General features: G+C 46.8%; 2 protein-coding genes across 17 annotated transcripts in view; one reads left to right on the top strand and one right to left on the bottom strand.

Annotated features, from left to right (window-relative positions):
* Positions 1-2,194: 2,194 nt before the first annotated feature.
* On the bottom strand, positions 2,195-5,723 carry LOC118508063 (ADP-ribosylation factor-binding protein GGA1). Of its 2 annotated transcripts, XM_036047518.1 has the most exons (6): positions 5,515-5,720; positions 5,256-5,416; positions 5,030-5,167; positions 4,459-4,945; positions 4,098-4,160; positions 2,195-3,705 (listed from the first exon to the last, which is right to left on the bottom strand). In XM_036047518.1, exons 1-6 carry the CDS (start codon positions 5,546-5,548, stop codon positions 2,453-2,455), a joined length of 2,136 nt encoding a protein of 711 aa, XP_035903411.1. In that variant the 5' UTR covers positions 5,549-5,720; the 3' UTR covers positions 2,195-2,452. The 2 variants fall into 2 exon arrangements, with proteins under 2 accessions (XP_035903411.1, XP_035903412.1); XM_036047519.1 differs by lacking the exon at positions 4,098-4,160 and having other exon boundaries at positions 5,515-5,723.
* Positions 5,724-9,682: 3,959 nt separating this feature from the next.
* Positions 9,683-12,826, top strand: part of LOC118505783 (zinc finger protein 189) — a 35,272-nt gene continuing 32,128 nt past the window's right edge. For 11 of the 15 annotated variants that reach the window (XM_036042093.1, XM_036042092.1, XM_036042091.1 and 8 more), the window contains exon 1: positions 10,973-11,125. The gene's annotated coding sequence lies outside the window, so the exon portion shown is untranslated. Of the gene's footprint in view, positions 9,726-10,773; positions 10,900-10,972; positions 11,126-11,507; positions 11,906-12,826 lie in introns of those variants that run through there. The other 4 variants (XM_036042081.1, XM_036042080.1, XM_036042079.1 and 1 more) reach the window with 4 other exon arrangements.

Here is a 12,826-nt window from a genome sequence, read left to right as displayed (position 1 = left end):
AAAGAGACTATGATCATCCATGATCATCATGATCAATTTAGACTACAGAGCATCACGGGTCTTCATACGGCAGGATCGGGGATCGAATCCCATTCGGACCGTTCGCCCGTGGTCTTAGCAAACCAGAAATGGCAGGCAGAACAATTCTATTTGCCTGAAAACTGATCGTTAAACATTTAATTGTTTTAGATCTGGTTTGGTACATGAGCTAGCGTTACAGAGTCAATAATGTCCAGAGAATAACCTTCTTCCTTTACGATAAACAGCCACCGACCTATTCTTCCCGGAGACAGTTAATAAAGTAATCAACTTACAGTTTAAAGTCTCCCCTAGCTGCTGAGAGGGAACCTCCATCTCCAATCATTTTCGCTTACGCAGCTTTACAATCGCTCGCAGTCTCCGGACACCCCCTGGGCACGATGTGCAAACAGAACACCACAAAGAAAGTATCGAGAAGAGACGATTGTTGAAACCCATCTCCCCATGCCACATTGTCACCAAACGGAAGCTGTATAAAACAAAAACAAACCCCCCAACCATACAAACAAAGCCCCTTAACATAAGGGTTTAGGCAACCGAAAAGGGTTTTGGAACGAAACGGGGGGGGAGAGGGGGGGGGTGGTGAACGAAACACACTGTTGAAATCTCAATTAACCATGGCGTAAAGGAAAGTGAAGTGGTCAGCATACAAGTCGTGTGCAGCGCAGCACACGGGGAAATGCGCCATAGCAACGGCTTTGCGCTGACATGATTTGCTGCTGCCCTTTTGGCGTCTTCGGCCCGGCCAGCAATCAGGTGACATGTTGGACAGACAGACATCTTCACACGAGGCGGCTAATTGGTATGCAAGGTGTTTCTTGTGTGTGTGTTTTTCTTTTTTTGCTATGTCCATCGGTTATCACACACCGCCTATGCTGCTCGCGGGCTGTCAATCGGGTTGCGCTCATTTGCGCTGTCAGGGGTTGAATTTTAAAAAGCGTTTCTTAAGACCTTAAATTGACACACTGGAAGCTGCGTAATGGGGTAGCAGTGACAGGTGCAGTAGCTGCTAGCAGTATGCCCCTCGCAGTAGCAAACCTCTAGTTAGAATAGTTTAAGTAATTAGGTTCACTGTTTGAATTTGAATCTTCCTTATAAAGCGTGCTACTCGGGCCAACCGTTGCTATGCAACGGTCGCGTGCGCATCTGGTCCTAGCGTAACGTCGCATGCATTCTATTAGGTTGGTCTAAAAGTTTGTTGTTTTTTTGTTCCGGGACATTTTTACACAGTTCTTTTCGTTCTAATTACTTTGTGTTGAGGCACTAGAATCTCTTTGCAGGCGTGGTCTACCATGGCTCTTCTGTTCTGTGTGGAATCACTAAAAAGATTTTACAAGCCGAGTTGTCCGGTGTCATTCTGATGACATGTCCAGCCCTTAGAAATTCACTGCACAGTAGTGAGATCATCGCATATACTCTAGAGTCAGTTATGGACAAAGTCCATTTCTCAGTGGCGCATATGAGTATACATGATCTTTGCAGTTCCAGCTGAAGGTCGTTGCCAGCCCGTCGCTTTTTGAGTGGGGAAGATTTTCCGGGCTATAGTATGACCGGACCGCTTATGACTTGTCACTTACATGCTATTCTGTAGACAGCGGTGCCGGTCTTCACATGGCAGGACCGGGATTCAAATCCCATCTAGACCGCTACCCCATAGTAGGGGCTGACTATTCAATAAGTCTCAGGACAGGCTTGACCTAGGAGGTCGTTAGGCCCAGAAAGAAGAGAAGAAGAAGGAGCTATTCTGTTAAAAGTGGTCCAAAATCAACGAAAAGAAAGTCAGAGTGAAACTACTCTTGTGTCATCTTCTTCAAGATAAAATAGATCTCTTCGGCGGGAAGCACTGATCAAAAAACCTTCAAATTGAAGTCCTTTAAGCTTAAAAGATTTTTTACACAAAAATCAACATTAATATTAAGTTTCAATTGTATAGCCGAAAGCACGTCCCCGAAGAAGCTAACGAGCTGTTAAAAGGGCTGTCGTTAAAATTACCTTCACGCCCTTAAGCTGACACTCAGCACTAAATCAACGCGAGGCAATTTTACGATTTTGTATGCTCCAAGGGGTTTACTCCCAAAATAATCCTTTCACTTCCATGCCTCGGTCTCTTAATTGCATTTAATTTTTTTACACATAAAAGAAACCCATAAAACCGTTTTATGCGTATCCGTTTAACTGGCATCATGTGTATATGCTTTTGTTTTATTATTATACTTATTATATTCGCCTACTATTGACTTCGTCCACTCCACTCGATCGTTCGCATCATCTGCCCCCGCCAGTAAGCTGCCGGTGCTGCCAGGCGTTTTTGCGTAAGCTGCTCGTCCTTGGCTACGGCTGCACCGTCCTGATTCATAATCTCAATCACAGGGTTCCGTTTTTGCTTGCGCGCTACCACGCATCCACCACATCATTATTCCCTTACCGACGGTACCGCCTGCATTACGATCGATTCCTTTATCGGGTCCGGATCATCCCCGACCCGGTACGTTAGGATGCAGGTCAAATCCACTGGCTCGCCGGTCGGATTGGCCAACAGCAGCACCTGCGTTATACCGTCGGCCGGTGGCCGGAACGGTTTCGTACCGGGTAGACTGGTGGCGGATGGTGGCAGCAGCCGCAGCTTGCACGGCTTCCGAACGCTCGCATCGAACTGAAAGCTGGGAATGGTGGTACGGCCCTGATTGATGGTGGAAATCACAATCACCGTCACGTCGGGCCGTGGATGGTCGGCGGCAAAGTTAAGCGTAATTTGAAGGCCTTCCTTATCGTCCAGCACGGTACGCGACGGTTCCCGGCTCGGCTGGATGCTATCCAGATCGATCACAATGTCTGCGAGCGCTTTCAATTCCGGCTTGGCGACACTTTCGACCGGCGCTGGCGGCACTTCCTCCGCGTTCGGGCGGGATGGTTGAGATGCTGTAGCCGGGTGCGCCGCTAGCATTGGTTCATCCTCTTCCGATCCGGCCCCGATCGGTTCGGGCTTTGGTGTTGAAACAGATTCGCCTACCACCTCTTCGGACGCTACCGACGGTCCGGAAAGTAGGGTCGCCTTCATACCGCTTATAATGGAATCTAGTTCAGGAATGGATTTGCTTGACGTGCCAGCACCGCTACTAGAACCATTATGGGATGCTACGCGTGTGGGTGAAGCGGTCTTCGCTACACTACTACCCGCCGAAGCTAGCGGTGAAGCAACGCTGCTCGCACTATTCTTAATGCTGCTTAGGATGGAATTCAATTCCATTAGATTATCTTTGGATTTGGTGTCATTCGCTTTTAACCCGTTCAGACCGAACGTGGGCGCTGAAGGTGTACTTTGCGCAACGGTTTCCGGCAACAGTATACCGTGGCTGGCCGTTCCGTTGCTACCGGTCGATGAGAATATGTCGCTCAGATCGTCATAGTTCGAGCGTTGCGAGGTAGTCGTCTCTTTGTCCCCACTCTGTCCCTGCCCATCGCTGGACACATCGAACAGCGTCTCCAGTGGATCCGGTCCGGTGATGTTCGGTGTGTAGCGCATGGCGGGAAGTGTCGTGGATTCGTCGCCGGCGACAGCTCCACGCTGAGACAGGGTTGCCCGTTCTGCCGGTTGCTGGTGCAGCACTTTTACGCGATATTTGTCCAGCGCTAGTGTAAGCGCATCGTTGACTTCGAATATTTTTTCTGCAAAAGAAGTGATGGAACATCGATTAGGTTTTTTGTTAACTGATTTCCGGCTAGAATTCTTCAACAGTATAGGTAGAAGTAAAAGAAGCGTACAATTATAAGCAGTTAAAGTAGAGAAAATAGCATCAAATGAAATTATAACATGAGCTCAAATTAGAACAAATTAATTATTGGCCTACAGTAACTCTTTTATTTATTTCGAGGCGCTTTGGAAAAAAAAATTCCTATGTTGAAAATGTAGCACAAGTCGTTGAAAATTAATCGAAGTTTTGGGGAAATTTTAGAATAATTAAAAGAAGACAGTTTTTTTCCAAAAGCGCCACGAACTAATTTATGCATCTTTACAGCAGCAACGAGAAAAAAACAATCGTAAATGGTAATTTACTAACCAAATTCACTAGCTAAACTCCAGAATTTGCCTACATTCTTGCATCCGCTCTCAAGTGACTGAACTGTTTGTGTGAAGATGAGTGGGAACGTAGGTTGGTGGAAGGTTTAATTAGTGATTCGTTGTGGAGGACGCGATGTTGGTGATGATGAGGGTGAGATGGGAATTGGACCGATGGGATGATAAAATAGAGAAAGTAGACAGAGAGAGAGAGAGAGACACACAATTAGAAACGGAGCGAAATTAACTGAACTAAATACGTTTCCTTTTTACAATTATATTAGCTGTGCCGAATACGAATATGTGATGCATGAAGGGTAAAGCAAATACTGCATCCCGCCCTGCCCCCGCTTTACACTTACCGAGCATTTCCTCGCTGTGCTGCGTTTCCTCCGCCAACCGGACAATCGTCGGATGGGCACTTTCACACGATTCGTAAATTTCGCTCAGTATCGCCAACTCATCGTCCGACGTTTCACCGGCCCGATACTGGTCGAGCATCTCGTTCAGCAGCTTCGTGTTTTCGGCCACCTTCTGCAACTCCGACAACCGGCGGCTTTTCATCTGCGTGCGCCGCTCCTCGTCCCGATACAGGTTCTGTATCAGCAGGTTCGCTTTCTCAAAGTTTTCCGGCTTGCCGCTGCTGATGAGCTGCTTCAACTTTTGCTGCTCCTTGTCCAGCACCGGTCCGCGATCGTCCGGATGCCGTACAGGTGGCCCGCGGATGATTACGTTCTGCTGCGAACGATGCTGGATGCCCTGGGTGGCAAGCAGATTGTACGCTTCCTGTATTTTATCACAATCGCACGGATCGTACTTGTTCGTCCAGGTGAGCAGAATGTTTAGTATCTGTCCGGCCAGAAACAAAAAATGCAAATGAATGTGTTATCAATTAGGAAGCAGGTGGGCATTTGCTTATCGTAGACCACTTACGCGGTCGGAAACTTCACGCGGCGTTTGGTCACCGTTGTACTTCTTCGAAACCATCTTGATCAGTTCGTTCAGAAACCGGAACTTGTTAATCTCCGACCGAAACTCACGACCCAACGATTCCATACACTCCTCCAGTGCCTGTGCGGAGAAGGAGAAGAACACGGGGGGCACGCATGTAAAATGCGGGGTAAACACATATTGCATGAACGGCAGCTTCTTATCACACCTCTAGCGCAAGCAGTGATTCCTTCGTGTTGGGTGATTGTATCCGGCTGACGAGCAGCTCCCGGGCCATGGACATCTTCGATGGGTCTTTTTTCAGCGTCAAGCAGAACTGATCGATTGCTGACACGTCCAAATCATGATTATTCGGATGGACGGCTTTCCCTGTGGAGTAGAAAGACCAGCGATTGCGAGCAACGATGCGAACACTTTACATCAGAAAGCCAAAAACCGAAAGCTTTTCACCACCTCAATATACTTACGCAGATAGCCATCGAGAACCGTGCGTACATCCATCGCTTACCAACACGAGGGCCGAAAACGGAGGACAAAATACTGCACCAAATATTGAGGGGGGCAACAAAATCAACACGAAATTTTTGCAGCCGCAGCAACTTTTTTTCCTTTCCTTTTTGCCTATCGGAACGTATCTGCGCGCCGTATCGCACGGCGACGGTACGGACGGGTGTCTGTTCTGAGTTCCGTTCGCAAGAAAATGCAGTGCTTTTGTTTGTTTGCTCTAGGAACGGTAGACAACCGTGCCGCCCCATGTGAACTACTGCACCGTGCGTTATAAACGTAGCTTTGTCTATTTCTACGAAACTGTCAATTCTTATTGTTTTGTTTTGGGTGCGATTCAAACAGGCCGTTTTTTATGTCGCTTTCCTGGAAAATGTTCTAAACATCCGTAAATGGTCCGATCGGAATCAATTTACTCACCAATCAACGGGAAAACGCCTTCGGGCGGGCATTCGTGACGTTATTTATGGTGCACGAAAAGAAAAATGGGATTATTATTTATTCCGGGAAAGAAATTCGGTTTGCAAGGGCCGAGAGTTCGGTGCCGACCAGCAAAATACTCAAACAATCAATTTCTTCTAATGGTACGGAATGGGTAGAAAAGATTGTTTGAAAAGCATTTGTTTAACAACCTGGTCCTGGGAATCGACTGCAGCTTCGCGCACGGAGACGGCCAGCAAAAGCAGGCCCATAAAGAGAAATCAAAAGGCACTTAATTTTGTATATCATCTCCGTGTATCGTATCGTTGTTGGTAAATTTCATACTTTACCGTGTAGTGCTGGTTCTCGTCGTTTGTCTCGTCGTCGTTGTTGCCTTTAGCTCTTTATTTTCGGCCGATGACACCCCAGAATCCTGGAATCCGCCATTGGAGCATTGTTTGGAGGAAGAAGATACATATTTTGAAGCGTTTGGAGATAGGTGATACCGTCACCAACCAGCCCTTACCGGGGCGAAGGCATTGTGGCGCGGATGCGGACATAAATTAGCAACCGATTAGCATGATTATGACAAATTGACATTAAAACCGCGCGTCCCTTTCTGAAGGCCCGGCCAAGAATGCAACTGGGCTGCAAAAGCTGCCTGAAGGCTGTACCTTGTTTTTGAACGCGACACATCCAGCAAGAGAAAAAAAAAGGACGCCGGTGGAGAAACGATCGAGAATGAAAGATGGCTTTAAGAATGGAGTTCCGGGAATTCTTAAGACGATGAAGCATTCTCTACAGAGAAGTTTGCATTTTTGGGAGTTCATTTTTTCTTGGGGGTCTTGTAGAAGTTAATCAGTTGTATCTTAAAATAAAAAGATAGAGCTTAGCAGCTACATGATTGACAATTGAATTAACCTGCAGGTGAGACGATGATAATCTGAATTCGTTTCGGAACAGAGCAAAAGTTACCTTATTGGACCACAAATCACATGGATTCCTCACCCTACAGATCGAGAAGCAACTACAACAAGGCCCAGGAAAGACCGATTCTTGACCCTGTTTTTCACATCGTCTCATCTTCGTCTGAAGTTTGCGGAGGTGCTCGACATGACGTCTGCCAGCAAGGATGGACAAAGAGTGCAAAACCCCTTCAACCCACGGGAGGTCCCATCATGCGCCAAAAACATCCACCAGAAACAAATAGCCAGTAACGATTTGTCAATTGTTTCGGTAAACACTGCAATTATACATATTGCAGTGGTCCCTCCGGTCAGCCTCCCCAGTTTACTTCACGAGACGCAGTGGTCTCAGTGACCATTTTGCAGGTAATTGACTCTAATTAAAAACACCAACAGTCCAGCTACTTACTGGCAGGAAATGGTTACCGAGGAGAGATTCAACGATCGTCACCCTGCGCGATCCGATCGCCCCAATGGTATCCCCTTGGTGATCACCTCCCTGGACGCGTTACCTGAACAGCGTGCGCACCAAACTGATACGCGTGGAAAATGACCCGCGAGACAGCCGGGTCCGTTTGCCAAAAAGGATCGCAGTAAATAAAACCAAAGACAGGTTTCCCTTTTATGGTTCCCGCTCATCTTCTGCGCCGCTCCGTCGTGCCTGCAGCTTTTAAATCAGGGCCCGGTTTCTGGCATTCCCTTTGGTGGTTTTGCTTCGCCGCAGAGGTGGTGCCATTTTTTGGCAGATTTTAAATTATATCTCCACTGCTCGAACAACCGATAAACCGACCCCGGGGAGAACTTTTGGAGAAGCCTGGGATTGTTCTTTCTCGGTTCAAGCGACTTGCCCAGTGCGCGATTCGTACGCAGGGTAAGTGAATGTGGGAAGTGGACGAAAAATGAATCACACAACTTTCGAGGACCTCACCGTGTGCGCCCACGTAAAGGGTCTCCTGGGGTTTGTGTGGTGTGTGCTAACCTTCAAGAGGGAACACACCTCTGGGATGCCCCCGAGAGTGCGTGCGTACGCCTGTATGCATGCCGCCAGTATGCGTGGCCCTGGTGGACAGCAGTTAACTTCTCCCAAAACTGGTCCGCGATACTGGTGAGCTTGATTAAAAATGCATGATTTAGTGCACGAAGCAGCAACACAAAAAAAAAAAACGAAGGAAGACATTTTCACCGAAGGCGCTTTAATTAATATGTAACGATCGTCCGAATCACTTTAACGGTGGTGCAAAAAGAAACGGGAAAAATCAGCAATACGGTAGGCAATACCAGGGTCCAAAAGTTTGCTGGTCGTACGGACAACACGATTCCCTGGTAGAACAAGTTTTTGTTTTTTTTTGAAGCTTTGCTGGTAAATTTGATGACTGTAGCGCGCGAGGCACCAGATGGCTTTATCACGATGAAGTGTCGAATCCAAAATTAATGTCCTCATGTTCTGAGTTGCTGGTGTACAAGAAAAGGTGACATGTTTTTTGTAGGTATATCATCCCGATGGATGTATCAAAGCTACATATATGATGGAGATTAGAAAATGGCAAGGACATGACAATCCAATTAGGAAGATTAGCGTAGGGTCTGATCAAAATTAAATGGAAAGAAGAAAAACAGAAAGGTAAGTCAAGTATCTTGATAAGAAAATGGCGAAGTACCTGACGATCGTTTTGTTTTGGGATGTGCACAGAATGAACACAGAAATGAGACGATTGTGGTGTCGATTTCCACACGACAGGGTTGGGGTTCATATCCCATCCGGACCGCCTCCCCGTACGCAGGATCAATTTTCCAATTTCACCAGGAAAAAAAAAGTCACGGAAAGTCAGAAATGGCAGGCCGTGAGCCCTCGATTGTTGCAAACGGCTTACAGCCAATAATAACAAATGGATTATTTAGAGATTTCACACGAAAACCAAGCATAAAATGCGGCTAAAGTCTGAATAGATAACCACCCCCCCCCCCCCCTCCCCCCCACTTACGGACACTCATTTTTGCAACTGAGTTAAACAAAAGGGTATATTTTTCTGACTTTTTACTGTAATTATTTATTTATTGATTATTAATTTATTATTTTTAATTATTATAAATAATTGTTACAAAGATTTCTCACAGTTTTGCTTAACTTTTACCTAAATTTGGCTAAAGTCTGAATAGATGCCCCCCACTCACGGACACTCATTTTTGCAACTGAGTTACCTCAAATTTAGGTAAAAGTTAAGCTAAAATGTAAGAAATCGTTTTAATAAATGTTTATAACAATTAAAAATAATGAATAAATAATATATAAATGAATACTTACACTAAAAAGTCTGAAAAATATACCGTTTTGGGTAACTCAGTTGCAAAAATGAGTGTCCGTGAGTGGGGAGGATATCTATTCAGACTTTAGCCTTTTTTACATATTTTTCAAATAAAACACTCACTTAGCCCACTAAATTAGCAATGAGAGCCACAGCTTCAAAAAAAAAGGAACTCACACTCATACAAACAGATCTCACACACTTGAGTTACGCTTTTTGTTATTTGGGAATCTGCTCGTTGGGTACGGCTCATTCGACAAAAGGTTAATCAATTCACTCACACACATCCCCTACCTACACAATGCATACACAAAACGGTTCCACATAGCCCATCTACTTGTGTGTGTAAGCGCGATAGATGACGGCGCGTGTGTGTGTGTGTGTGTGTGTGTGTTTGTGTGCGCTTCTTAATTTAGAAAGCAAGGCCTCCGACACATAGGAAAGCCCGAGCGCTTCCTAGTATTCGTAGTGCTTCTGTCTGATCAGGTTGTGTGTTGTGTGTGGTGTACGCTGTGTTGTGTCTCTTCTCTACACTGCCTTCCTTCTACAGTGTCCTCCTCCCTTCCCGCACCTTTACCCACCCTTTCACTCGTTCGCATCCACACACATCGCCACCATACTATTCTTCACCTTTTTGGCGTTGTGTGTGATGCCGTGTGACGATGTGTGTGCGCGCGCGCCCGCTCGCTCTCCCTTCACAGTATGCACCCTGGCCAACACGGTCGAAGTGTTGGCGTTTTTATTTTTCCTAACCTCGAACCGTACTGTTTTCTTGTGCGTGACGCGTGTGTTTGTGTGTGCTCGCATTGCACTGACGAAATGTATCGAAATTGTGAAACGCTATAAATATTTGACACAGAAGTCTCCGTGTGCTGGGCTGTAGGAAAAAAACATTGGCCAGAACTCTCTCGAATTTGTTGAAGCGAATGGGAGCGACAAAAAAAAATGGCGGATACAGGCAAGCATTAATAATTGCTGCGTCACGCGAGAATAAACGCGTCACGAAACGGGAACGTTCGTTCTGTCCGAAAATCGTTCGCCACAGTTGCTGGGCTTTTTTCTGGCGGGAACCATATCGCGGACGTGCGTGTGCGAGCGCGGCAGGCCTTTTTTGATAAAGTGCGTGATGTTGAAAATAAAACACCACCACACGCTCTCTACGTCGGTCACCTCTACTGCTGCGCGGTAGCAACCACCGAACGAACACACGGAAAGCACGGCTGGCAGTGTGCAAGCAGCACCCAAGCAAGCCATGTAAAGAAGGGTGTGGTGGTTGCTTCACGTCGGTTTTCTCTCCTCTTTTCACCCCCCCCCCCGCGCCATCGGGTCCTTTGTACTTGCACTGGTGGTGGAGATTATATCCTTGTGTAGTGCTTTTAAAGTTGATTTTTCCACAGTGTGTGCACAGCTGCGTGCGCGTGTGTGTGCTGCTACTTTCATGAATAATCTCTCTCTCTTTCACTCTGCGATGCGTGCGCGCTCTTTCTCCCTCTCTCTCTCTCTCTCTCTCTCGGCTGCATGATATTTCTGCTAGCGCCGTTTGACAGCGAGCAAAACCATCACCATTTTTGTGTTGGTAGAAGCAGCTCACACACGCTGACGCACACGGTGCCACAACGCAAGGCGGCGTACCTGCAGCACGCATCATCATCCCGTTCCGGTGTGGTTCTTTTTTTTTTTCCTCTACCGAGTCACGTTGAGTCGCGTGACGTGTGGTGTTGTAAATGGAGTGTAATTTAATGCAAGATTTTAGAAAAGCAAAGCGCACTGCTTGCTGGTAGTCGTCGATTGTACGAAAAATCGCGTGCGCGTATTCGCCCAGCGCGCGGTGCGCACACACGTAAGCGGCAATTCGGCGTCGCGTTTTGTAGTGTGTTGTTTCTCCGGTAAGAAATAATAGTGTGCGGGATGTTAATTACAACCGGAGAAAAGCGATGTATACACACACATCGATTGCATTGTGTGCGGGATGTGGAACGTGTTTTCATAACATTTTAGATACACGCGTGTGTTACAATTGATAAAAAAGCGTTTTGCTTTGTTTTTTTTTTCATTTTGGCAACAAATAAGTGACATTTCGTGTTCTCGCGGTAGATATGCGAAAGAGCGAGCGAGCGGGCAAGCATACACACTCTATGTCTCGCTTTCTCACACTCCGTACAAACTGTGCAAACTCGAGATGCGTTGAGCATCGAGCAAATAGCGTCACGTACCACTAACGTGTAGGATGCCGTTTGGTGCTTCCAAAGCCTGCTACTTGAAGCGTTCTTTTTCCCATTTTTTCTACTAAACGCCATCCACTTCCGTCAAAGCAGCCGTGTTTTGCTCTTGTCAAAGCTGTCAATTGTGTGTGGTTTTACCGCACGGACGAGTGTTGTGCTCTCTCTCGCAGGCCACACTCTTCTGCCCCGCATTATGTTTGCACACGGCAACGCACCCGCCGGAGGGACTGAACACCGAGCTGATGAAAAGCTGTGAAGCTGTGAAACATAAAATAAAATGGCGGCAGCACAAAAAGTGACGCTCGTGCCGTGTTTGTTTTCCGACCGCAACAGTATTGCGTGAAAATGTTAACGTGCGTTCGCTCGAGTTCACTCTAGTGCAAGATTTTCGCGCGCTTTTCAGTGAAAACATACATCTACAAAGGTGCATGGAAGCTGGTAGAGGTGTGTGTTTGAAACGTGCGTGAATGACTGCTGTGTGTGTGTGTGTGTGTGCGTGTGGGTATGTAGGCGTGCATGCTGGTGCCAGGCTATACACACATATATCAGTTCTGCGCGTGGAGTGCGTGGTAGCATAAGAAGGGCAAAAGGCAGCAAAGACAGAGATGAAAGACACGTGTGTGTGTGTGTGTGTGTATGTTGGCGGCTGTTTTCCGATAGCGCGTCGGGAAAACTTCACACAGGGAAATGGAATCGGGCATCACCAATTATCTCTCTTACCACATCGAGGGCATTCCTCGCAGTGTGGAGGACGTTCGTCAGCTTCATCGCGCAGCACTATACCTCTCTTCACGCACACTTCGTCGCACTTTCTCTCGCTCGCGCGCCTGCACCCTTCGTTCGCGGGTGCTGTGGGAAGCAAGACAAAGAAAAAAATAACAAAACCGTGGCGTGTAGATGTAGCTAGAGGAATGTTGGTAGAACACATATCCATGCTGCTGCCGCCGTCGCTTGTTGTTGGTGTTGGGAATGTTCGGTTTTGTGGCTGTGTGTGCACATGGCTGGGTGGGTTTTCTGCCCGGGAAGCGGCGTGTATACGCGGAGTACGTCACACATCACGCAAATCATGATTTTGCTATGTTTGAGTAAAGGCATGTGCGCCGGTGTTTTTTTGCAAGTGTGCAGAAAAAATGCAAACATACCTTTTCCTATGATACTACACCAAAACCGGTGGTATCACATGTTCACGCAATGTGTGTACAATGTGTATTTGTGTGGCTTGCTGGGATGTAAACAAATCCGATTTGACAAGTCGGCAAAGCGGCTGCTCATGATGCAAATTAAGGAATTGTATGCTTCACAGAGCTTCACAGTTCATAAAGCAGTTCTTCTAACATTGAATGTATCTGGATCGCTTGTTTATTA

Source organism: Anopheles stephensi, chromosome 2, assembly GCF_013141755.1.
Source record: "Anopheles stephensi strain Indian chromosome 2, UCI_ANSTEP_V1.0, whole genome shotgun sequence".
Taxonomy (NCBI): domain Eukaryota; kingdom Metazoa; phylum Arthropoda; class Insecta; order Diptera; family Culicidae; genus Anopheles; species Anopheles stephensi.
This window is presented reverse-complemented; position numbering and strand designations above follow the sequence as displayed.